General features: G+C 50.1%; 2 protein-coding genes across 2 annotated transcripts; one reads left to right on the top strand and one right to left on the bottom strand.

Annotated features, from left to right (window-relative positions):
* Window positions 1-1227: 1227 nt before the first annotated feature.
* On the bottom strand, window positions 1228-12508 carry MRRF (mitochondrial ribosome recycling factor). The gene is made up of 6 exons (XM_058038098.1): window positions 12328-12508; window positions 11927-12082; window positions 10598-10716; window positions 7876-7967; window positions 2450-2609; window positions 1228-1363 (listed from the first exon to the last, which is right to left on the bottom strand). The coding sequence occupies exons 1-6, from the start codon at window positions 12506-12508 to the stop codon at window positions 1286-1288; spliced, it is 786 nt and encodes a 261-aa protein (XP_057894081.1). The 3' UTR covers window positions 1228-1285.
* A 1103-nt stretch (window positions 12509-13611) lies between these two features.
* RBM18 (RNA binding motif protein 18) lies at window positions 13612-23654 on the top strand. Its single transcript, XM_058038156.1, has 5 exons — window positions 13612-13760; window positions 19137-19263; window positions 19785-19871; window positions 21613-21698; window positions 23033-23654. The coding sequence occupies exons 1-5, from the start codon at window positions 13648-13650 to the stop codon at window positions 23190-23192; spliced, it is 573 nt and encodes a 190-aa protein (XP_057894139.1). The 5' UTR covers window positions 13612-13647; the 3' UTR covers window positions 23193-23654.
* The last annotated feature ends 1372 nt before the right edge of the window (window positions 23655-25026 follow it).

Raw genomic sequence — 25026 nt, 5'->3', positions numbered from 1 at the left:
CCTGCTGTAGCTCCACTGCCACCACCCAAGGGCTGGAGAAAGGCAGGGGCTGGAGGAGCCTCCATGAGCAGCAGCAGCTCCTCTCCACCTGCCCTGGCTCTCTGCAGCTCCCAGCCCAGCTGCTGCTGCTCCTGGGCAGGTATCAGGGAAACCCTTCCAGCCCAGGCTGCTCTGGGGATGCTGAGGCTGCAACAATGGCAAAAAAAAAAAAAAAAAAAGCCCAGTTGATAAATGTCAGAAGAAATCCAGCAATGGCTGAAAGCAATTTCCCGAGCAGTGGAACCGCCCTGGGCTCGCCATCTTCCTTTATTCATTTATCATGGTAAAGGCTTTGGCCAAAATACACAAAGCAGAGAAATTGTTGACATGTGGGGCCCTAGCAGAGCAAATCCTTCATCCTCCTCCCCCTCCCCGTGGCACACAAACTAACTTTTGGGGAGTTGTTTATTTAAGGAGTGCAGAGCACTTGGTGCTCTTTGAACCCAAATGCCTTGGGAGTAGGGCTGGGGCTGCCACCACCTTCCTGCTCTGCCACCACCTTCCTGCTCTGCCACCACCTTCCCGGGGCTGCCCTCGGGAGGTACCTGCTCCCAGTGAGGAGCTGAGCTGGGTCATGAGCTCAGGACCTGCTCTGCTGCACCTCCTCCGAGCCCTCAGCTCTGCTGCCAGAGGCTCTCAGGAGTTTTGTAGATGGCTGGGGAGGCAGATGCTGCTTTTGGGAAGTTCCTGTGTTGGCTTTAGGTCCTCTCAGTGCTGGCTAAAGCAGCTGTGCTGGCAGCACTGGTTTCAGGTCTCTCCCCACAGAGCCCCTGCCCACCCTGCTGCCCTGGGCAAATGCCTGCTTTGGAACACGTGAGCCAAGGGAACACACCAACCAGGACCTGGCTGTGGTGAGGCTGCTGCTCCACACCCCATTTTGACTTTATTTCAAGCAGAAATAAATGCTGAGGTTTGCAGCAGGGCAGGCAGGCTCTTCTCGGGGATGGCCCTGGCTCCAGGGGCTGAGGGTGTGGGGCAAAGAGGGGGCACAAAGTGAGCAGGGCAGTCCTCCCTGTGCCTCCAGCATCGCCAGTCCTCCTTCCTGGTGTTTTATTTTTGATCTCAGTTTATCCAGTTCTGTTCCCACCTGGATAAAGACAGCAAGGAGAGCTCCCCCCTCCCTCCAGCACACCCCAAGGCAGCAGCCAGGGCACAGAGCAGCCCCTGCCCACCCCTGAGGCTGCTGGGGCAGCCCATTCCTGCTCCAGGGCAGCTGGGATGATGTTTGTGACAATTGGGATGGTGTTTATCCAAGCAGCTCCTTGGTCTTGGATGCCAGCAGCTTGTCCATCTCTGCAGCAGCCTCATCTGCCATTTGCTGGATCTGTGGCAAGACAGCACAAACCAGAGCTCTGTGTGAGGAGATGGCACAGCTCAAAGGGAAAGCAGTGACCAAACCCCCTTTGGAACAGAGCTCAGGTGCCTGGTGATGGCTGGAGCCCTGCCCAGGGTCAGGTCTCCTGGTAACAAGGGATGGACATGGCCAGTGTGCAGAGGGGGTGGAAACAGGCAGGAAAAGCCTGGAGCACACCGTGGGCTGTGCACTGGTTCCAGGGGATGAAGGTCTGCTTGTCCCCAAGGCTGACAATGGCCTGTGCTCATAATGAAATATCTGGGGACAAGAAAGGAATTCCACGGGAGATGTTCCCTCCACCAGGGCACAACACATCTGTGAGTGAGCTCTGGGACAGAGGCTTCCTGCAGGATTTGGTTACAATGGCATGGCCATTTTTCCTGCTTGCACAAACCCTCTGTATATCCATGTTTATTTTTGTGAGCACACACAGAACTGTCCCAGAGCATTTGCAATGTATCTAACTTTAGCTGTTAATAAACAAACAGCTAAGGAGTAATGGCCTGCCTTCAGAGGCATCAATTCAGCAGAACACTTAGGCTTGTGCCTGAGTTTATGCCCAAGTAATTGACTTTAGTGACATCTGCTCTTAGGGAATTAGGCATGTGCTTAAGTATTTTCCTGAACTGAAGCCAAAAGCTCAGAACAGAGATAATCTTGCAAGCCTTTTCATTAATAACAACTGGAGCAATGCTCATTAACACATTTGCAGTGGCCAGGCATGGCATGAGTGGTGGTACAGCCATGGTCATGGATTGTTTCACTCTCTAAATTCTGCTGGTTTGTGCAACAATCACTTCTAGTACAAAAGCTTTTGGGGAATTATTTTTCTGTGTGAGCTTACAACGGCTCATATCCTAAATCTGGCTTTGAGATTGAAGCCCCAAATCTCACAAAGAAAAAGCAGATACAAACGTCACTGCCAGCTCCAGTTATTCAGCCCAGGGCTGTTCATTGCCCCACTGGGTTCTCAGTGCTGAGGATTTGTCAGCAAGGGCTGGGACAAACCACTGAGCTGTGGGACACCAAAACAAGGCAGAAGGAAAGGAAAATTACCTGCTTTTCTAGCAGCCAGATGGTATCTTCTGACACTTTGTTCTTGGACTTCTTTACTTGGGTGATGCTTTTGCTTCTCACCTTTCTCAGGGCCTCTTTGGACTTGTTGGTGGCCTGCTTGGCCAGCTTGGCCAGGCTCTCCCTGTGCTCCCTCGTGACCCTGGGAGAGAGGAAAGGAAAAACACCCAAAGGAAAAGCGGTGTCATGTGCAGCACAGCCAGATTTATTTTCTGTGAAGGACTCTGGGTAAATGAGTGATCCTCTCCAACTGGGGCTGCCCTGCTCAGGGACACACAAGAGCTGCTGGGTTTAGATGGAGCTGGCTCTGTGTGCAGGCACAGTCCCAGGGCAGAGGGACTGAACAGCTCAGGACACGTTTTTATTGTGCTTGGGTTCACCTGGGGAAATCTGCCAGCTCTGCACAGCATTCCAAGGAAGCAGTCTTGAACCTAGAGTGGAAAATTTCCAGCTCAGCTCTGAGCTGGGGATCTTGGACTGAATCTTGCTTTATAGTTCTTGCTGCAGTGCCTGAAAGTCATCTTGAAATGCTCAGACTTTCCTTACTTCCTGCTGCCAAAGCATGTGTGGGAAAGAGGAAAAATCCAGCTCCAGGCTTGAAAGATCAAGTGAAAAGTGTCATCCTAAAAAGCACAAAACTGCAAAGCCAGGAAGAAATGTCTGCTCCAGAAACTGGGATTTGCCTCCCTGCAGCTGAAGAGCCTGAATTATGTACCTGGAAGTTAATGAGCTTATCTTTCACCCAATCTGATTCCAGCTCACCATGAGCAGGATTTCCCACCAAGATGATGTGATCACCTGGGGTGACAAGAGGATGCTGCTGGACGTGGTAAGCCACAGATAACCCAGACCAGGAGAACTTCTGATGAACCCTCCCCCTGATGTGGGGTCAGTTACTGCTGTGGTGTCACAAAAAAAATGCTCAAATTTCTATCCCAAACTAAAACCTGGTGATGAGGGGCTCTGGGATAAAAGGCTCAGGAATGGCTGATGTGTCCCCTGAGCTCAGGTCATGCTCCAGCACCTACAGCTAACCACTGTCAAATGCCAATGCTTAACATTAATATTTTAATTATTTTCATAGCTCTTGGAGTTTCCAGACTGCCTGTAGAAGGAAAAACCCCGGTGCACTCCCTGAGACTCTCTAGCAGGAGAATGCGTGGGGGTGATACTGCAAAATAAACATTTCACAGGAGTATTTAGAATTGGCTGCAGCAGCCTGGGTCACCAAAACCCTGGGGCCAGGACTGTGCACAGAGAGCTCAGGAAACGTGGGGTGAGGGTGCCTGGGCTGTGCCCCTCGGTGGCTGTGGGCTATGGGGGGCTCTGGGGGCACAGCTGGACCCTCAGCCCATCCCCACAGCCAGGTCTCTGGCAGCCATCCCCATCTCCCAGTGCCAGAGGGAAGAGGTTTCTCAGAAGCAGTTAGAATTTACAGGAATTCAGGATGGCCAGGAAAGCTGGCAGAGCCAGAGAGCCAACCCAGCCCTGGCACCCAGGGCACCCCAGGCTGTGGAGGGAGCTGGCCAGGGAATGTCACATGGAATCCCAGAATATCCTGGGCTGGAAGAGCCCAACTCCTGGCCCTCAAAATCCCAGCCAGTGCCTGAGAGTGTTGTCCAAATGCTCCTGGAGCTCTGGCAGCCCTGGGGCTGTGCCCATTCCCTGGGGAGCCTGGGCAGGGCTCCACCACCTCTGGGGAAAGAACCTTCCCCTGAGCTCCAGCCTAACCCACAACATGTGGCTGGAGGATTCTGGTCAGCCTGGCCCCAGTGCCTGACCAGGAGGGAGCAGGGATCTCTCTCTGTGTTCCAGCACTGATTCCTCTGGGATTCTCCCATCCAACCCCCAGCAGAGCCCTGGCACACCCAGAAACCCTAACAGAGCCACAAGCACAGCTCTGCCTCAGGGCCCCTCCTCAAGCAGCTTTTTGGGGGTAAGTGGGGAGTGAATGGTGGCTGCTGAGCCTGCAGGAGGGAGCTGGGCTCTCTCCATGCCCTGCTGGGCTCTCTCCATGCCCTGCTGGGTGGAGGGAGCAGCTCAGAGGGGCTGCTCGGGGCGGGAGCCCAGCCTGGCTGTGCCCAGGGTATCGCTGGCCTGCCCGAGGCTGCTGAGCCTTGAAGGAAATGTTTTTGTTTATGCAGCACTGCCAGATTTCCTCTGCTTCTTGGCACGGGGTCACAGCTTTCATGCCTCCCTGTCTGTCTTTATTAACACCAATTTCTTTTTATCACCGCGCAGCGCCGGGGAGTTTCTCAGCGGGTTTTATGTTCCAGCCAGACTGTGTGTAAATTCTCAGCAATGCTACCAATAATGCCAGAAACAGAGACTTTTCCAAGCAGATGCTGTTTCTGGTTAAGGAATCCATCAACACGAGCCAGGCCCCAGGTTTCTAAGGACAGTTGTTTTAATCCTGCCCCGAGATCTGGGACTTTTAAGCTGTTCTTAGGTATGTTTGCTTTTCTGTCTAGTAACCATTGCCCCTACCCCCTCCCAAAGCCAAAACCAAGTGTGAAGTGAACCTGGGGAAAGGGGGTCAGATGGGGAATGAGGACAAGCTCCCACCCAGCAGCCCAAAGAGCAGCAGAGTCAGTCCCTGCCATCCCCAGGGACAGCCTTGTCCCGCTGGCCCAGGGCAGGGGCTGCTGAGTGACATCTCAGGGGGTCACATCTTCTTTTCTGAGGAATATCTTTCCTTCTGCCTCCCCCAGCACTGCAGGTCCCACCCCTGAGAGTGGCAGAGCAGACCCTGAGAGGACAACCCAGCTCAACACAGGACATTTCTCTGGGTAAGAGTGATTCCTGTACCTCCAACACCAGGAATTTCCTGTGAAGGAGAGGGATCGGTTAAAGGAAAGCGGGCTAAGCTAAACACTCTGCATTCATAATTGCAGATAAACACAGGCTGCAACATTTATTGCTCAATAAAACGCAGGCAAGAGGCTCCTGATGATGAGCAGGAGCAGCTCACAACAGCTTTGGGGTGTTTTCAAGTGAAATGTTTTGGTCCTTTCTCCCCATAGTAGGTATTGCTTATTTCTTACAGGGCAAAGGGAAAAAAAAGGCTCACAATGAGTCATTAAACTTTCAAATGAGTCATCTGGCTTTCAGTAAAGCATGTGTAAAAATATTACTGATTTACAAACAATATCCAGTGTAACACAATGGGTCCAAAAAAGATGAATCTAAAAATGAGGCAATACCATAAAAGACACAAGGTCAGGTCAAATTCGGCCAAGAGATCAACCAATACAAATGTTCCCAGGGATGGTTTTCTTTCCTTTTTTTCCTATTTTTTTTTTGTAATTTTTATTTTTAAACCCTCAGAGGCTGCTTTTTATACAAATAAATATTGCCTATGCAGTGCTAGCCACACAAACAGGAGAATGCCTGGGGGAGCAGAGGGATCCTGGCAGGCAGCACAAGTAAACACCAACCACAGGAGTGTATTTTTTCTGTTATAACTGCATTGCAAAAACTAAACTGATAGAATAAATACTGAAAAGCAAACTCCATTTTTTAATGCTCTGATGAAACATTCTGGAGCACAGCTGGACCTGCACAAAGCAAAATATGGCACATGTGTGTCCAGCTGACAGGTCAGACTGAGGAGTGGTTATAATAACAGGTAAGGACAATTTGGATTTGGTTTCATTTTTGTTGTGCCTCCCTTCATGAAAGAACCAAAGCCTGCAGAACCAGTATTAATATTGTCTCTTCATTTCTGATTTGCTGCTTATTTTGCACACCTGACGTAATCCTGCAATTTCACTGCATCTGTCATACATTCTTTCATGAACTGCTGGAAATGATGCAAAACTTTAAAAAAATTGTTAAAAGTAAATGAGGGATAGAATCATCTTTGCCCTGCCTTTTTCATTAGGGGGTTTAAAAGGCTGGAACTGTGTTTTAGGTGAGTGGCTGAAACTCCCAGAGCCCCAGACATGGAGAGCAGCAGGGACTGAAGTGCCAGAGAGGGCAGGTCTGGGGCACAGAACCCTGAACTCAGGAGTGCCCAGCAGGCAGGAAGGGACCAGGAGCTGCAGCCCTGACACAGGAGGGGAACACAGGAGCTTCCCTGGGAAGAGCAGCCTTGTTTTCTCTCTGCAGCATCACAGAAGATAGTGACAGACCTACACATTTGTTTAAAAACACAGGATTTTGTTAAAGCTGGGCATTTGCAGTTTTGGAGTTTCCTCCCCTGCAATTCGTATTCAAGGATGACCCAAGTGCCCATTAACAATCAAACCACCGTGCAGCAGCCCGGGAGCCTCAGCAATTACAAAGATAATGGTGCCCTCCTCCTCCTCTGCCTCCTCTCCTGAGGAATGGGGGAAGGGCAGGGAGCACAGGAAAGGAAAATCAGCAAATAGAATGATAATGTCACTGCCTCTCACCCACAGCCACGGAAAGCTGCAATTAGACTTCTCTGATCAAAATGCTGGGTAAAATTCCACAGAATGTTTAAAGGAGATTTACAGCACACACCAAATACCTGCCTCATCTTTACCAGGAAGTCACCTGCTTGTGCAAGGGGTTTGTGCACGCCCTGAGTGGGAGCTGTTTGTCTTTAGCATGGTGGGAAACCATGCCCAGCCACACGTGCCCAGGGTGCTCAGGTGCTCCACAAGGTCTGAGCACCCACAGGAGCTGATGAATTTTCCTTGTGCCAGGTTCTGTGTGTGTCAGCGACTGGAGCTGCTGGGAGATTCCTCATTTCATCTGAGTGCAGCCCCATTCCAGGCAGAGCCAGGATCACTTCTGATCCAAACTGAAACATGGATGCAGCAGCACCTCCTGCCTTGGCCAAGGTCTGTGTTGGATGAGGGAAGTGATGCTCAGCCCTTGCCTGAGTAACCTGTTTTTCCAGCCCCATACTTAATTTTCCATACAGGCACCAGTTACACACTGTGTATTACACAAAAGAGTGAGCAGATTTTTTTGCCAAAGCTATAAATTTCCTTCCTCTCACTTTCATCAGTTCCTTTTAGTGCTCTCTGCAGCAAGGTGCTACTCTCCCCTAACACCACTGGTTCAACACTACTGTTCTGTGCTGGTGTAATTGCAGGAATTTAGAGCAGGGCAGCACAGAATCAGCCCCTGAATTTAAGCAATAGTTTCAAAAGCTTTTGGCTCTCTCTTTCAGAGTGCTGCAGCCAGCCAGGACCAAGCTTCCTCTGCAGAGGGAAGATGAAAAATAAGACCAATCATCAGATGCCAAGATGTGGTGACAGAGCTCAGACACTCCCAAGAGGTTTCACAAGACTCTTCCAAGGGCTCGGATGTTTTCCTGAACCGAAACTACAGCTCTTTGGAAAGCAGCTGCATGGGGATACACAGCAATCATGCATGTTTGGGCTCTGAAGGGCACTCCCTGCATGATGCAGAGCTGGGGCATGGACACTCACTTGGGAACTGGCACCCGGATCACCGTCCCGTCCACCTCGGGGTTCAGGTTCATGCCACTCTCCCTTATGGCCTTTGCAGCTGCAGCTGTGCTCTGTGGAACAGATCAAAAGGTAAAGGGAATTAGGAAATAATCATTGCCATATGCCAGAACTCTGTCAATAGCTGGCAATCCATCTCCATGGAACATGGAAACATTTACTTGTGTTACCAGTGGGATCAGGAAGTGCCATTGGTGCAGAGAGCTTTGATCAGAGCCAGTGGGAGCTGCGGCCGCTCGTGCTGGGGTAGGGGGCACAGGAGGAGAGGGGAAGGCAGGCAGCAACAAAAGAAAACTGCTTTGCTTCTTTGAAACTGTTTGAATGGTTTGAGGCAACGCAGAGTGAAACCGCAATAAATTCCCAAGGCAGGGCCCGACTGTGGCAAAGGAGATGAAAGATTCTGAGCATTTGAACATTCCAGCTGAATGTTTCCCCCTGGAAATCACCCAGTGCCAGTTCTGAAACCCTAACGAACTTAACCACTTCAGCACCACAAGCTGATCACAGGACACTTCCCAAAACTCCCCCTGCTGTGTTGGGAAGGGGGTGGCAGCTTTGCCTGGTGACTGCAAGGTGATTTCACCCTCATCACAAGGTGAGTGCACCCCTACAGAGTGCCAGGCTTTGGGGTTAAAGCAGAGTTTGGCCAAGAACACCCACAGGGCTCTGCCAGGTCATTTCATTCTTGACTCTGACAAGCCCCAGGAGTTTTTTTCCTGTAGCACTTGTTTCCTACCAGGCATGATGCTATTTCTGATATTCTTTGCCATCATTAACTTTAGCTCCAGGCTGCTGCAGTATTTATGTAGCTCAGACTGTATTTATAAAGCTCAGCTTTTGCCAACTGAGGCACAAACTAAAGCTCTGCAGATTTGCTCAGGTCCCTCATGTGTGACCTCACTGAATGAGATGAATGCTCTGCTGGTGTTCTGCAGGACACAACTGCTGTCCCCTGAAACTACAAGGGCAGAGAAAATGCAACCAGAATGATCTCAGCACGTTAGGGATGTCAGTGTGTTATTCCATGGACAGTGCCTGGTCTGCAGGAAAGAAATAGTAAAAGCTGTGTTGTTTAACATAGATATTGGAGGGGATAGAAGAAGAGGAAAGTAATGAGAGAAGGGAAAATATTGCAATATTGCCTCCTCTTGTAGCCTGTGAAAAAAATAACTGTATTTAAAAACGCAGTGTTGTTTGGTTTTATAACTCCTGGGAAGACAGACTTTGGCTCTGCAAGTCCTTTTCTATGATTATTTTATTTCTCAGACTCTTCAGGCAATTTTATTTTCTTCTCAGTGTCATGAACTACTGACTATATGCTGTCAATAATGACATCAAGTGATCAGGTCTCTAATGGTTTTAGTCCAATCTATCACAAAACAGGTGTGGTATAAAGCAACTGTGGTGAGAGAAATGTTCAATGGTCCTTCAGCACAGAAAGCAAATGTAGGCAATGCTACGTAGAGGATATTTAATTTCTCCCATGCCCATTTCTCAGCCTGAGCTCCTGCCTGGATATGGGATAAGCCATGCAGGGACCTCCCTGGCCCTCTCAGGACCTCACTGATGAGGGGCCTCCATTCTTCAGGGCCTTTATACACATGGGATACACTCTAAGAAACACTCAGGCATCAAGGGCCTTGCACTGACCTCCTCTGAGACTTTGCTGACTTAATTAATTGGGGAAAGCCGTTGTAAAATAAATAGAGATAAGGCCTGGCACAGCTCCAGCCCTGGAGCAGGATGAATTGTTAACCTTGAGCTCACTCCTGCTGCCCTGTGCCCGGCGCTGGGACCTGCTGCAGGCACCCCCAGGGTGAGCTGAGCTGAGCTGAGATGGGATTTGGATTTGCTGCCTCATTCAGGGGCAGGCCTAAGGCTCCTGCAGAAAATTAAAGAACTTGTCTCTCACAGAAGAAAAACCAGAGCCCCTGATTTGGGCTCTGACCTGCAGGTGCTGCAAGGGAGGAGCTGGCCAAGCTCAGCAGTGCCCAGGTCGAGCTCTGTGACAGCACTGAGCCAGCTCAGTCCCACCAGGGAAGCTGTTCAGAAGGTCACAGGCACCATCACAGCTTCTCTCAAGAACTCTCAGGGCTATCAGCAGCCCTGGTAATACATAAGCAAGTTTCAGAGGTGTCTGATGAAGTTCCCAGCACAAATTCCAACTACATCTCTGGTTCTGTGCATGGCCATGTCCTGACAAGGAACTGAGATGAATACAAGGGGGCTGATAGAGCATTGCAGCCATGAGTGCAGCTCAGGTGAGTGTGTGTGCTCACACTTCTCATGAATGCATGGGAAATGGGCAGGGCTGGAAGGGCACAGTGAATCCAGCAATCTGGTCCATGGTGCTTTGTGCTGTTTTGCAGATCCAACTGAAGGAAAATGCCTGCAAAGCAAACCCCTGGAACTGTGGCACCCCTTGGATACAGCCCTGGGAGCAAGCCCAGCACTCAGTAACTCTGCTGTGAGCCTGTGTGCTGCAGGTGAGCTGCTCTGGGGGCCACGTGGGGCTGGGGAGCTGCTGTCAGCAGCAAATGCCATTTCTGCTCAGCGTCAGCCCCAGTGACACAGCCCAGCCCCAGCCCTGCCACGTCTGACTGATCCTGTCTAAATGCTCCTTTCCCCAGCATCAACCTGTTTGTTCCTGTGGCAATTACCTCCCCTGCCAACGTGTCCTCACCTCTGGGAAGCTGGCCATGTTCACTGTCAGGAGCTGTGGGGACTTCTGTGAGATCTGCCCCAGCTGGTTCAGCGGAAACTTCCCATCCTTTGTCACCACGGTTATGTGATCCAGGGCCCCTCAAAAGAACCAAACACAGGCAGCCTCAGTGGGACAGAACACTGTGCAGGGATGCTGGACAAAAACGTGTCCACATTGTCCCACTTCCCTTCTGCCATGCGAAATGCAGAGGTTACAAAGGAAAAAATGGTGTTTATTCAGCCCTCAGGTGCTGTTTGTGTTCAGGCATCCCCTGTTTATTCACAAGGTAAATAATTCAAAGCTGCTCTAAAGCACAAAAACATGAAAACAAAACTCTTGTTTGTTTTTGCTACTAGAATAGGAAAACTAAGCAGTATTGTTAAGAATTAAAGGGAAATAGTTATTTTTTTAATTCTTACAACTTAAAGAAAATAAAAATGTTGCTATAAAAATCAAGACAACTATTGTTTTTAACTTAGCAGCACTATCTAAAACCCCTCTATTTTTTTCCAGGCCCCCAGAGGGGTGTTGTACACTGCCCAATTTAAAGTATTCCATTTCTCCCTGAGCTGCTCTTAATCTGCTCTCTATTTTCTGCTGCAAAATGTTAACAGGCCAAAAGGCACATGGGACAGGAGGTACTTTATCAGTGCAATTAAAAAAAATACCTATGGTTAAAATAAATAGTTAAGAGACTGAGCTAGGCTTCCCAGCTCCATTAAAGACAGAAGTGCCCCTGCCAGAGCTGGGGTGGGGAATGATTCAAATCTGGTCATTGTTTAATGTTAAATTTTATCCCTGAAACTTGATACACTTAGAAATGCTCAGAGTGTTATAGTAACTGCAGCTTAGGCAAACATTCACATTTCTTCCTAAAACACAGAATCCATGAAGGAGGCTCCTACAGGTTACTACCCACAAAGATGCACAGCAGAAAAAGAGTTTGTATATGCCAGACACCAGCCCAATGGCAATTTCCAAAAGGATCATTTAATGGCAATTGGATTTTTCCTGCCCTACTGCACCATTAGCTGACAACCTGCTTCTTCATCACATCTGCAAACAGTTCACTTAGACACTTTTGACATCTCCCACTTAAAAAAGCTATTTCCAGGAAGCTATTAACAAAAATGGATCCTTCCTGGTCAAGCTCAGGGTGAAGAAAGCCTCTAGCTGGGATGTCAGGGCTGTAGGAATTGGGTAACTCCAGGAAAAGAAAATTGATTTTGAAAAAACCTGAGCTGTCCATTACTGGGATTTGTACCCTTATTTACAGGCTACAGAGCATCACACAAAGAAGTTACCAACCTGGCGAGGTTCTAACACTGAGATTTCTGCTGAAATCTTCTTTCAGAGCTTCTATGACTGCCTGCATGTCTTCACTGGTTTCCTCCAAATTGATAATATCCTCAACTAGGGCAGCATTGATATTCACTTTGGCTTGACTCTGCCCTTTGCCTTTCGCTGCAGATTACACAAAAGATTAGTTTCTATTTCTGACAAGTTAGTTGGAAAGTAGAAAGACGATATTAAAGTGAGATTTAGAATCAAATCTAAGATAAAATGAAGTAAAACAAAAGTAACTGTATTTTTAATGAGTAAACAGCTCACCATTTAAGCACAACAGCCAAAATCAATAAATATATTAAAAATGCTTATAAGTGTTGAAAGAGAGGGTGCAAAACCGTGAGAAAAGCTGCGGTTTTTACCTTTTTTGGTAGCCAGCTGCCTGCTGAGCAGCAAGTGCTGGGCACAGCGGCTGCAGCCCCCCGGCAGCGGGAGCGGGGCCGGGCAGCCCCCGGGAGAGCGGGGCAGCCCCCGGGGCACGGCCGGGGCGGAGCGGAGCAGCAGCGGCGGGAGGGGACGGAGGCAGCGCAGAGCCAGAGCCATGGCTGAGTGCTGTGTGCCCACCTGGAGGGGAGAGAGAGGAGAGAGGGGCTGAACCCAACGGAGCCATGGCTGGGAGTGCTGTGTGCCCACCTGGAGGGGAGAGACAGGAGAGAGGGGCTGAACCCAACGGAGCCATGGCTGAGTGCTGTGTGTGTGCCCACCTGGAGGGGAGAGAGACAGGAGAGAGGGGCTGAACCCAATGGAGCCATGGCTGGGAGTGCTGTGTGGGCACCTCGGGGGCTGAACCCGATCTGGGCCAGGGCTCAGGGGCGGCTGCGGGGCAGCTCCGTGATACGGGCAGAGCTCTGGGGATCGGCTGTGCCCACCGGGCAAATGCAGAGGGAAGGGCTCGGTGGGTGCCAGCGGTGTCAGCACGGCCTCTGCACACCTGTCCGGCCTCTGCACATCTGCCCAGATGTGCCCGTGACACAAACCCACGGCTGCCGAGCAGGAGCGTGCCCCGGTACCGGCTGCGCGCACACCGGCGGGGCTGAGGCTTCTGCCAGCCCCATATTCACAGGGGTCGCTCCACCGGGCCGCTCGGCGCTCCGGGCAGTGTCAGCAGCCGCGGAGCTGCGGCAACACACGCGGGACTCGGGCCCCGGGGAACCGGCGGCGGGGAGCGGGGAGCTGCTGCTGGCGGCCACCGGGGAAAGCGGCGCTCCCTGCGCCGGGAACGCCCGACCCCGGTCCCGACCCCCGGTCCCGGTCCCGGTCCCGACCCCCGGTTCTGGTCCCGGTCACGTGCAGGTGCGCACAGGCCCCGCCCCTCTGCCCCACCCATCCATGCCCCGCCCATCCCGACCCCGCCCTGGCTCTGGCCCCGCCCACAGTGCTGCCGCTGGTCCGGACGGCCCGGCCCGCTCGCCCCGGTGCCCCGCGGAAAGCCGCGCTGAGGAGCGGGGATCGGCGCCGGTGATCGGGAATCAGGGCCCGGGACCGGGGCCCGGGGGCGGCCAAGGGGAGGGGAAGGGAGGCGGGGAGGGCGGGCGCCATCGCCTCGCTCACCGTAGCGCGGCCCCGCGCGGCCCGTCAGCGTCATCGGCCGCGCCGCAGCGTGACGTCACCGAGCGGCGCCAAGGGCGGGGCGAGGCCTGCGCGGGGACGGGGCGGCCGCGGCCCCGGCACGGAGCGCGCCCATGGAGCCGGGCCGGCAGGCGCTGCCGCTGGAGAACGCCTCCATCCTGTCCGAGGGCGCGCTGCAGGACGGGCACCGCCTCTGGATCGGCAACCTGGACCCCAAGATCACCGAGTGAGTGACCGGCCGCGGAACCCCCCCGGCACCGCCCCCGCGGCGGCACCGCCCCGGACGGGGCCATGTTCCCGCAGCGGCACCGAACGCTCCGGGCGGTGCCGCCTCGTCCCTCTCCGGACCGGCAGCCCCTGGGGTCAGCCCAGCACTGCCCGGCCTCCGGTGCCAGCCGCTCCCCGGGTGCTGGGGGTGCCCCGGGGCCAGCGGGGCCGGTCGGGGCCGCACTCCCGGCTCGGAGTCGGGGCCGCCCTCCCGGCTCTGCTCTGCCCCGGGGCCAGGGGAGCAGCCCGTGCCTGCTGCGGGCAGGAATCGCTCCAGCCCGGGTGGGTCCGTGTGCCGGGTGTTCTCCCGCACTCAGAGGCTGCAATCAGCACCCCCTGAAGCACCGCTGAGCTGGGGCTGAAAACATCCCTGTGCTCCAAACCGGGGAAATGTAGAATATCAGGCTGGAGCTTTCAGGGTGACAGTGCTACAAATGGTAAAGCAAGGCGCAGCCCTGGGAGCTGTACCCAGAGAGGTTGGGGTCTGGAGGAATGGAGGTGCCAGGGCAGAGCTGACAGGCTCTGTGTTAAACAGCAGCTCTGCTTTGGTATTTTTTGCTGGGCGTGGGTTCAGAGGAGAGTGGCTGCAGCAGTGGGTGGGGAGGAGGTGGGAGTGGTGGGGCTGGCTGCTGTGGTGGGTAAATGCATGAATCAAACGTGTGTGTGAGCATTTTGTGTTTTCTCCAGGCTATGGATAATTATCTCCTGTGCAAGCACAACATTTGAACAGCTAAATTGTCAAGGGAATATGATGTGCTGTCCAATGTTTGGATAGGGTGCTGTGAAATAACTAGGTTGTATAAAAAGGAAAGCAAACCAAAACAATTTGGGCTTTACACACTCACAACAAACAAGCATTTTTGATTAACTATTGTGTGTGCCTCTCGTGGAATACTTTTTCTTCCTGGTTCTTTTTGTGTGCGTGCAGGTGCTGGGGTTTATTCTGAGCGTGGTTCATCTGAGCAGAGCAGCTCCCTAATAGCCTCTAAATGGAATCATTAATGCTTTGTGATTTCAGCCATTCAGCTCTGGGAGGTTTCTGCATTAATTACCACTCCTCTCCCACAGCTCTGTCCCTGTGGTTTGTCCACATTCACTGACCACGTGGAATTAGATACAGGAATTCCTGAGTGTTGTTTGCTGGCTCCTCAGGGATTCAGGGGCTGGGTGAGGGCAGAGTGCAGGGTGTGGGTGCATTGGATCCTCAGTGCTGTTAAAGACCCTGTCAGGGTAGGGTGTTTCTTTTAGTCTTGGCCAGATAAGTAATATGTTTATATGGCAAGATTTACTGTTTTCGTCACTTGGATGAAGTGAGTTTGGTGGTTTCTCAAACCTAGAGTGCTTCCATGCTCCTAAATGTTCAAAGTTTGCCCAGTGATGAGTGACAGTGCTTGCTGCTTATTTCAGGCTTTATAATTCCGTGTCTTGCTTTTTGTTTTGCTTTAAAGTGGCTCTTCTCTCCTGCAAATGATGTTGTGTCTCCATTTCTTTGTGAATAAAAGAAGAGGAAGCTCCTTTTAGCACATTGTCAGTGTAAAGAAAGTGTGTGGTCAGTAAATTTCTATAAATCATCTTGACCCTTGTTCTCCCATGCTAAAGGCTTACATCTCTAGTTCTAGTTGCTCCTCTGAATTATTCCTGTTGAGGTGACTAAATCAAACTCCTGAAAATTAAATGTTTCTGCATTTGCTGCTTTTACCTTTTTTTTTAAAGAGCCGCCTTTGTTATTTCTGTGTTGGATTTGTTTAAGGCAGAGTAAAGTTGATTGAGTTGTTGGCAGAGTTAATAAGTGGTTGTGACACTCTTGAGCAGAAATGAGATCAGAAAGTCTTGAATCAATCCAAGACTTCCATTTAAAGAGCAAACTGGAGCTGCAGTCAAGTGCTGGGGCGTTAATAGGTAACGTACACATTGGAGCACGAGCTGCAGGAGCAGCATTTATAAATGTAGGGCTGCCCACAAATTCCAGCCTGGGAGCTGGAGCTTTTGGGAGGTTGTTGCACATGCTGAGTGACTGTGGCTCAGCTGGGGCTGCTGACATGCCCTGGGCATATGGTGCCTCTTCAGCCTGGCATTCCTCCCTGCTGCTGCTGGTTGTGGTGACTCCTTTTCTTAGCGCCCTCAAAGCATTGCCTGCCTGTGGAGCAGGTGCTGTTGGGAGTCTCCTCAGTGTTTTCAGCAGCTGGAAGAGTTCAGCTGGCACCAGTGACCTCACAGCTGCTTGTGACAGAGGATGGTGTCTCCAGGCACTCTGGGACCGTGAGATCCCTGCCATGGGGTCTGCACGAGGGTGGCAGCAGGTGGTTCCTCGTGGTTTGGTGTCAGCACCGCTGTTTGTGCCACAGCAGGGCAGGCCATGTCTTGTGGCTCAGCTCTCATCGCCCCTCGGTGCTCCCACCCCGTGGGGCAAAGCCACACAGCTCATTTCTGTATCCCTAGAATTGCCTCCTGTGCCCCTTCCTGTCCAAAATCTTCCTGACACTGTGCAGCTCTTTGGCCAGGCAGAGATTTCATTTTCAGCTCTCTGCTCACATGATCTGGTTTCCCGTGGCCTTTCAATGCCCATTCATTTTGCACGGGGATGAAGTGGGGGTGTTGACCTTCCTCAGCCGCTGTGCTGCTTGTCGAGGATCCCATCTCGACGAGTGTCACCTAGCAAACAATGTGTGCACAAGCTGTTGTCACAGCCCCCCGCCGGCAGCTCCCAGTGGGGCGGGATTCCTGCAGTAATGGTTTCTGCATGTGGCCCGGCCCGCGCGGCTCCTTGGGACAGCATTGTTCAGAGGAAGCCTTGCCTGCGTCTGAATAGCGCTGGGGGTGCCAGGAGGAAGAGAGGAGGAAAGGGAAACGGGGCAGCTGCAGGTTTGTCTCCAGCCACATCAGATGACGGGAAGTGGGGATGGAGCTTGGCCGCGGGTCCGCGCTGGGGCCGCGGCCGTGCCAGCGCTTCTGACCCACCTTGTTGCCATAGTAAAGCTTTTGGCATCTTCTCTTCTCGCCTTTTTTTTCTTTATAATTATTATTCTTTTATTAATAAGGCTTCAGGTTTTCCATGACAGTCTTCTTCTTCCGTACCTCTTGGCCTGAAGAGGTCAAGGTGCCAAGTTACTGTTAGTGCCCTCAGTATTTTAACTACTTGTCAAGTTACTCTTAATGCCCTCAGTATTTTAACAATAGCAAACCATAATCTCAGCCTAAAACATGAATTATAGAGGATTTCTGAGCTGCTCCACGCAGAGGAGGTGACCTGCAGTTGTAAAATTGCAGGCATGGTTGGAAAAAGGGTTCTAAACAAAATAGATGACATAAGTAACTTCTAGGCTGTTGATGAAAATTGTTTTAAAGGAGCAACTATCACCTCACTGCTAAGAAGGTATTATTTGAATGCAGATGCTCTCAGGGAAAAAAAAAACACCCCCAAAAAGTTCCTTTTGCCAAGGCAGCTGCAGGGTTTTTAGTACAGACCTCAGGGAGAATTCTCCTTACCTTTCCCCTGTCTCTGTAATGGCCAGAAGGGGAGCAGAATCCTGGTGTAAGGGCTTTATTTCCATACTGCTGAAATTCCGAGGGCTTTTGGAGCAGTATGTTTGCAGAAACAAACCTGAGGTGGCTTTACATATCTCGGAGGCTCTGGAAGTCCAGCATGTGGAGTTTTTTATACATCACATCTCCAAAGTCAGTGTTTTCGCTTGTACATCTGTGTCTGCTGTTTGGAAGTGTGAGGTGCTGAAATTTGGCTGCTGTGTAATCAGCTCCTTTTCTTTGCCCTGCCCTTTCCAGTTGCCCTTGCTTTCAGAGCAGTGTGGGAGCTCGTAGGTGTTGCAAAGGATGTAGGAAGCCTTCCATAATCAATGACAATGTGTGTGCTCCCCTGGGGGTAACTTGGCCCTCCTGCACTGCTCCTCTGTACACACGCTGCACCTTCACCTCTTTAAAAGTGCACATCCTGAATGTCCACTGTGACCCATCCTGTGGGATGACTCACATTCCTGGAACTTTCTTGCCTGGCTTCTGAAGCTTAACAAAGGGCTAAGGCTCTTTTCAGACATCCTATCAGGCTTTATTAGGAAAAATGTTGTCTGCCCTTCCCATCTGGACAGTGCCTGGTGCACTTGGCTGCCTTGGGCCACTGCTGGCCATTCATGTTCTGGACAGGGGAGGTTCATCTCGTGCCTGGTGCTATCCTGGTAGGCTCTGAGCTCTGAGTGTTACCTCAAACACTGAAAATTGGGGTTAGACTGTGTGGCTTGCTAACAACCACTCTACAGCTGCCTGGGAGATGAGTCCTGACTCAGACACCCTTATTAAACACTTAAATAATTCTTAAATGTCAGGGATGGGGTGAGGCAGTGAAGGAGCAATGAGTGTCACTTTTCTCCTAGGTCAGGCAGTGTTGTTAAACACTTCAATCCCAGGGAGCCAAGAAAAGCTGCAGAGAGCTCTCAGGATTAGATGTGGCCTGTACAGCATATGTGCTCCTTGTTTTAAGTTGCTCAGTGCACCAGATACTAAGCAGACAGATTACTCTGGCTTTCCCCAGTTTTATTGGAAACAGCACACTCCCCACTGGATGGCAGGAAGATAATTGGCTGAAAAAGTGTCTGACTCCCATGAACATGTCACTGAAAAGCTGTCTGAGCCAGAAGCACTGGCAGATTTAGGCTGGATCATACTGAGGGCTGGCTGGTGCCTTTTTTGTTGGGGCCTGCTGGCAATTCCTGGTTTCAGGTTGTTCTAGTTATTCTTCTGTCTTCCTTCATCCCCATCTTTTCCAGGCAGGTGTCTGTGTGCCCTGGGTGTCCTTGCCAGGGCGCTGGCAATGGTTGGCACAGGGCAGGGTGGGTTTGTTCTGGGACAGGGAGGGCAGCAGGAGGAGCAGGGTCTGAGGGATGCAGGTGCTGTGGGCTCAGAGTGCTTGAGCTGGGACAGGGGTACAGGGGATGGAGCTTCAGGAGGTCACATCAGGGCTAGAAGGAGGAGACAGGAGGGTTATACTTAAAGTAGGAGTGGTTTAGTGAGGCAGGAGGCAAAGCCCTCCCAACCCCTTAGGAGCCATTGCATAATTGTCCAAAAGGCAGCTATTAATAGATCTCTGTGCCCTTCAGCTGGCACTGCTGGGAGGGAACTTTGTGCCTTGGGGCTTTGGAAAGTCACTGGTAGTGCTGCTCAGAGCTATGGATGCTGGTGCTGCACAGGACAGCCACCTCTGCAGGGACTTGGGAATGTGTGTGTGACACATCTGAGTGTGAATTCTGTGTGTGTATCAGGGGTTCCTCTGTATGTGCTCACTGTCAATGGGATCAAACATGTCATAAATGTTTTCTCTTCCCTTCAGATACCACCTCCTCAAACTGCTTCAGAAGTTTGGCAAAGTGAAGCAATTTGACTTTCTCTTCCACAAGTCTGGTGCTCTGGAAGGGCAGCCCAGGGGTTACTGTTTTGTCAACTTTGAAACCAAACAGGTAAGTTGCTTTTTATTTAAACTTCTGATAAAAGTGACTGACTTCTCTCCCATTTTTTTAAATGATATTCAAAGCTACAACAGGAAAGGTTAAATTCAGTACTTTGCCTACACAAACCCACAGATTCTAACAGCTCTGTTCTGTCACAGCCACTTTGTGACTGCTCCTGGAAGGAGCAATAGTGATTTTCTATCTCCTCTGCTGTCTTCTCCTGAATCCTGCTTTTTAGTGCTAACCAGAAAGGGCCAGTTCTTTGGTCCATTTTATAGAAGGATGGATGATAAGGATCAGAAGAGCCCTAACACTGTGCATCTAGAAAATAATTCACGGCAAGGCAGATAAAGTCTGGTTACTGGGAGTCTTTCTAAGTGTCCCTGCATTGGGGTACAGTGGGATAAACTTTGTGCTGTCAGTGAGCTGTACTTACAGTAGGTTGAATAACAAAGAGCAAAGGGCTCTTTGCATGTGAGTGGGTTTTGACTGGAGGCTTGGTGTGTTTATGGAGCTGTCTTCCTGTGCAGGAAGCAGAGAAGGCGATCCAGTGTCTCAATGGGAAGCTGGCCCTTTCCAAGAAGCTGGTGGTGCGGTGGGCACACGCGCAGGTCAAGGTAAGCTGGCTGCTGCAAGGAATTGCTTCTGGTTTGCAAAGCTGAAAAGCTTTAATAATAAAGCCTTCTTAGCAAGGCAGTCCTGGCCTGGCAGAATAATTTCAGTCTGTTCTAGGAAATAACTGGGGGAGCTGATGTTTACAGCTTCTCCTGTCTAGCCAAGCTGTGCTGGATTAGCTGTGAGTGAGGACAGGCCCTTTAACCTGGCTTCTTTGGGAGGGGGTTTCTGCTCAGAGCAGTGTGAACAGATTACTTCTCTAAATGCCCATGTTTTAACTTTTCCCAATCTTAGTGAGTAATTGGCTGGAAGTTTGAATCCTTCCCTTTGTGGTTTTTTTGCATAGGAGAGGTATGGAAATTCCCAATTACCGGTTGCTGTGTTACTTGGTTCTACTTCTGAAAGCACTTATGTGGCAGCAGCTCTAATTAGTTTTGACTTTAAAGTAACATACTCTGCATCTAAGCTAAATATCCTTTTATTCCTTGCTCCGTCACATAAACAATCAAGTTTTTAAGATTGACTTAGGCAGTTCCTTCTGGAACATCCTTATTTTCATTTTTTAAAATTTTTCGCTTGTTTCTCCTACAGTTATTTACTATCTTGTATTTGATAAAGCAATTTATTTTTTATAACTTTCTTTGCAGATAGATTTTGGGAGAGGCAGAGAGGAGATGCCTGTTGCTATTTTCCTTTGGGTAGTTTTCTTTTAGTTGATTATTCTCCCAGCAGGTTTCTGCTTTGTCTTATTGAGTACATTAGTGCATCTGTTTCAGATGCTTAAAAACCAAAGCAGGTATCTTCATTAAAGGAGACCACATTGTTTTAGTTACTGACTTCAAGGGCTCTTGTCAGCACATCCCAGCTTGTGCAGATCCAGTCTCCATTTTCTGTGTCTGTGGAGCTGCTGGAGTGCCACGTGCTCTGGGATGCCTGAGGAATGACCAGGCCAGCAAGGAGTCTGAGCTGGAGGAGTGAATGTCTGCCCAGCTGCTCCTGGGGCTGGGGAGGAACATGCATAAATAATCACTCACTTCACATGGCATTTTCCAATCCCTGCATGGAAAGACTTAACAGCACAAAACTTTGGCTCATTGTAGCAGTAGTTGTTTTAGACAGGACCAGCACGGTGCTGAGCAGCTCTGGGATGAGTGGCCAAGGCTCAGCAGACGCTGTCGGTTTGAGCAGCTCTGCTGAAAAACAAACCTGACTCTGTGCCAAGCGAAATAAGGAAGCAGAACACTGCAAATAGTTCAGGAGGCCCGTTGCCCACAGAGATGACAGACTCACAAGCTGCTTCTGCAGAAAGGAGGGGGTTCCTAACTGATTTTTTCTTCTTTTTTTTTCATCTTTTCTCCCAGGACTGCCCAGTTCTGTGCAGTTGTGTGCTTGGGTTGCCTTCTGGCTCTGCACATAAAGAGCACAGCAAGCAGTGCAGTAGTTACCTTCAAGTTTACCATCTATGCTTCCTGCCTTACGTAGAGGGGAACAAGAAGTGACAGGATAAGGTTTAAGGATCCACACTACAATGCACAGAACTGTTCAGTATCCAGCCTGCATTCCATGTTGGTACTAACCAAATACTGTGGTTGGGATTTGTTTCAGTGTTTGGCCACCAGAATCTTTCCTAGCAAAAGCTCCACAAAACCTGAGGCAATATTAATCCAGCTTTAAAGTCCATCTGTGGGAATGTTTCTTTGTTCCTGATTGCAGCTGACTCAGTCCTTGGTCTCTTGCTTGCAGAGATATGATCACAATAAAAATGAGAAGATCCTTCCAATCAGTCTGGAGCCATCTTCCAGCACGGAGCCACCCCAGTCCAACCTAAGGTAGGAGATGTGTTGGGTGGGAGGTGACCCTGCTGTGGGACTGGCAGGGGATCAACTTCTTCCATTTCAGTAAGATTTAGGGTTGTTGGCATTGTTTGTGTTAAAAATGTAGCACAGCAAAAAAGCTGTTTTTGAAAGGGCAGGGCCTGTGAAGTCACTCACTTGATGTGGGACACTTCACACTGCAAGTTTATTTTCTAACCTGCAAAGACAGTGGGTAGTAGGAAGGGCATGAGGTGACATGAGGAATTGGGAATGCATAGCACTCCAGCTCCTTTGGCCAGAATCTCTGCACTTCATGTGAATTGGGTTTTTAGTGGACTAATTTGGTTCAGCAAAATGCTTATGAGCAAGAAGTTCCTCAGTAGTGGCAGAAGATTAAAACAAAATCACAGGTAGTACTTCACATAAAGCTAATTTTAATTTTTTTTTTGCCTGTGGGTGTTGTCTGTGGGATGTGGTTAAATTCTCCAACCACTGCATTTACCTGAAGCACATAGCTGCTTTGCTAATTCACAGTGTGTTTGTGTAGTTTTCCTCTGTGTTCTGTCAGTGGAACCCTGTGAGGAACCAGGACCAGATTAATGCACTTGCCCAGAGATAAAATGAGCTTGTAATTCAGAAGTAACAGGCTAGGAAAGGAAGGGCAGAGGGGTTTGAGTCATGCAGATTGTTAACTTTGTGCATCAGTGGCACAAAGGGGTTGTTCTGGTGAGGATGGATGGTGCAAGAAGCCACACTGGGGCAGGGAACATTCCTCCCCGTCCATAGCCAGTGGAGGATAGTGAATAACAAAAGTCCTAGGAATTTGGGGTGTAACCTAGGATAGCTTCTCCCTTTGGGATAAACCCTGCTAATGCTGAAATAATGTTTCTTCCTGACCTAATTAGAGTCTGGGGTTTTCCCATCCCGAGCGGGCTGTAGCTGGGAGGAAGTCTGGCTTTCATTTCTGTGCTGTTCCCAGCAGCCTGCTCCGAGCTCTGCTCTGCTGCACATGCTCACAGCTCCTGACATGACATCATGTCACATGAAGGAGGAAGCCTTGCCGTGCTCTTGTCTCACTCAGTGTCCTCAAGAAAGCACTGAATGGGTGCAGGGGCCTTTGTTTGGGGGGCTGAGGTGTCTCTGGAGGAGCAAACCCACACAGAGGTTGAAATGCAGCAGTGTGGGCTCTGAGCTGTGCATTCCTGCCTGGCTGTGGATGCAGCAGTGGGGGCTGCCTGGCCCCTCCTTGTGCAGGGAGGATTCTCATGTCAGCAGAATCTCTGCATTTCTGTAGTTGGGTTTCATGCTAAGATCAAGCTCAATTTCCCTTCTGCTCTTTCTCTTTCCAGTGTCAGTGCAAAGATAAAGGCCATTGAAGCCAAGCTGAAAATGATGGCAGAAAATCCAGACGCAGAATATCCTGCAGCACCTGTTTACTCTTACTTCAAACCACCAGATAAGAAAAGGACTACTCCTTACTCCAGAGCTGCCTGGAAATCCAGAAGATGATGCTTGTGAATGGATGATGGTAGCAAGAAACACTGCTTTGTATACCTGGAGTCCTCCAATGCTTTTGTACTTTTGTAGAGGGGGAAGGACAGTGCCACCTGAGCAGGGCACGGCCAGCACAGCCCTCTGCACACCTGAGGGTCTGCACGTTCTGCCTGTGCAGCTCACAGCTGAAGGCTGTTCAGAGAAATAGGTTCCCTTCAAAGCCTCTGATGAACACACAGGCAACCTCTCGTTAGCGTGCATTCATTAGCCAGATTAGGAACAGTAACCAGCGTTGGGAGTAAAGCACATCCAAAAATACTCCATTTAACTGATTACTTTTTAAAGTATTTTTGAACAAAATGTATTCCAATTCATGTTTTAATGGAAGGGGAAGCACTTGGTTTTGATTAACATGCTGTAGTTATAATGGAAAAACTTTTTCATCTCAATAAAACTCATTTTAAATAGATCTTGCAATACCTTTAGTAACTGTGCATGCAATATTTTATATGCACCAAGGCTAATTGATTTTGCATTTTGATTTGCACACTCCACAGTGTTACTTTATGACATGGTAATGACACAACACAGGTATTTTCAGTGTCATTTAGGCTGTAGGTGTGTGCTGCCTGTAGGAATTAGTGTATTTACACATCACTGAGGTCTGTGCTGTGCCCTGAACTTTGGCATTTGTGTGCAGTGATCCCTGATGGTGGCAGCTCCTCATGATCCAGGTGTGGCAGTGTGGGAGTAACTGCAGCCTCTGAGACATCTGCAAGCCATGAACTCGGTGTTTGGCCCCTGTCCTGCCCAGCTTTGGTTTCCACGGGCTGCTACAGGTGGTATGAGGTGGCAGCAGGGTTTGTGGGGAACTGGGACTGCCCCAGGGGCCAAATCCACAGATCTGATGGAAGGCATTGCTCTGAACCATCTGAGCTGCAACACATTTTCCCCCTGAATATCTGCAAAACAGAAATCTGAGGGAAAAACATTTTCTGGCAGCATTTTCTCCTTTGTGCACACAGTGCTGTGACTGCATGTGCCAGGAGGATGTCAGAGAGCTCACGTGCTTGGGTCCAGGTGACACTGGTCTGATTTTCCCTCCCCAGCCCTGTCAGACCTCATCGGTCACTCCTGAGCTGCTCCCCCGAGCTGGTTAATGGTGGTCTCAGACAATTTGGAGAGAGCCCCAGTTATTGCAGGCAGGAGTTGCTCGGTGGCACAGCCCAGGGAGGTTCGTGTTCCTGCAGCAGCAGCACACCTCCCTGCAGGCAGAGCTGGCTCCTGCTGCCCAGCCCAGCACCTGGAGCGGAGCTGTGTCTGCCTGTGCCGAGGATTGTTGAAAGCCTCAATTGTTCTGAAGTAGGTCTCGTGCTGTTAATGTTTGTTTCCTAGTTTTTGGGTACCTGAGTAGAGGGAAAAGTAGTGTTCTTGGGAGTTTGTACCCCTCTGAATGTGAGTGACACCCGTTTGCATTCCTGTGTGAACAGCCTGTGTTTGTTCCTGCGTGCTCCAACGTTTGTAGCTTTCCGGGTCTGTATCTGCATTGTTTAAAACACCTCTGAATTCTGTTCCCATTAGGAAGATACCTGAAGATACCTGGCTTCAACTGGGTGTGTGGCTGTGCTCCCCTCAGAAACATCCTTTGATATTTATTTGTATTTAAATACAATTTGTTGAAATTCTTACAGCTCTAAATAAACATTTAAAATGCATGTTTTCCTCCAGGAAAGCTGAGGGTGGCAAGCAGGAAGTGAGTGAGGGTGGTAAATGCTTGGCATCAGCCGAAAGTCCACTGACAGAACCCGGGTATAATAGCATCAGTCTTTTTTTTTTTAATTATTTCTGT

Source organism: Melospiza georgiana, chromosome 20, assembly GCF_028018845.1.
Source record: "Melospiza georgiana isolate bMelGeo1 chromosome 20, bMelGeo1.pri, whole genome shotgun sequence".
In the NCBI taxonomy this organism is placed as follows: domain Eukaryota; kingdom Metazoa; phylum Chordata; class Aves; order Passeriformes; family Passerellidae; genus Melospiza; species Melospiza georgiana.
The sequence above is the reverse complement of the archived record's forward strand: the minus strand, read 5'-3'. Positions and strand labels throughout refer to the sequence as shown.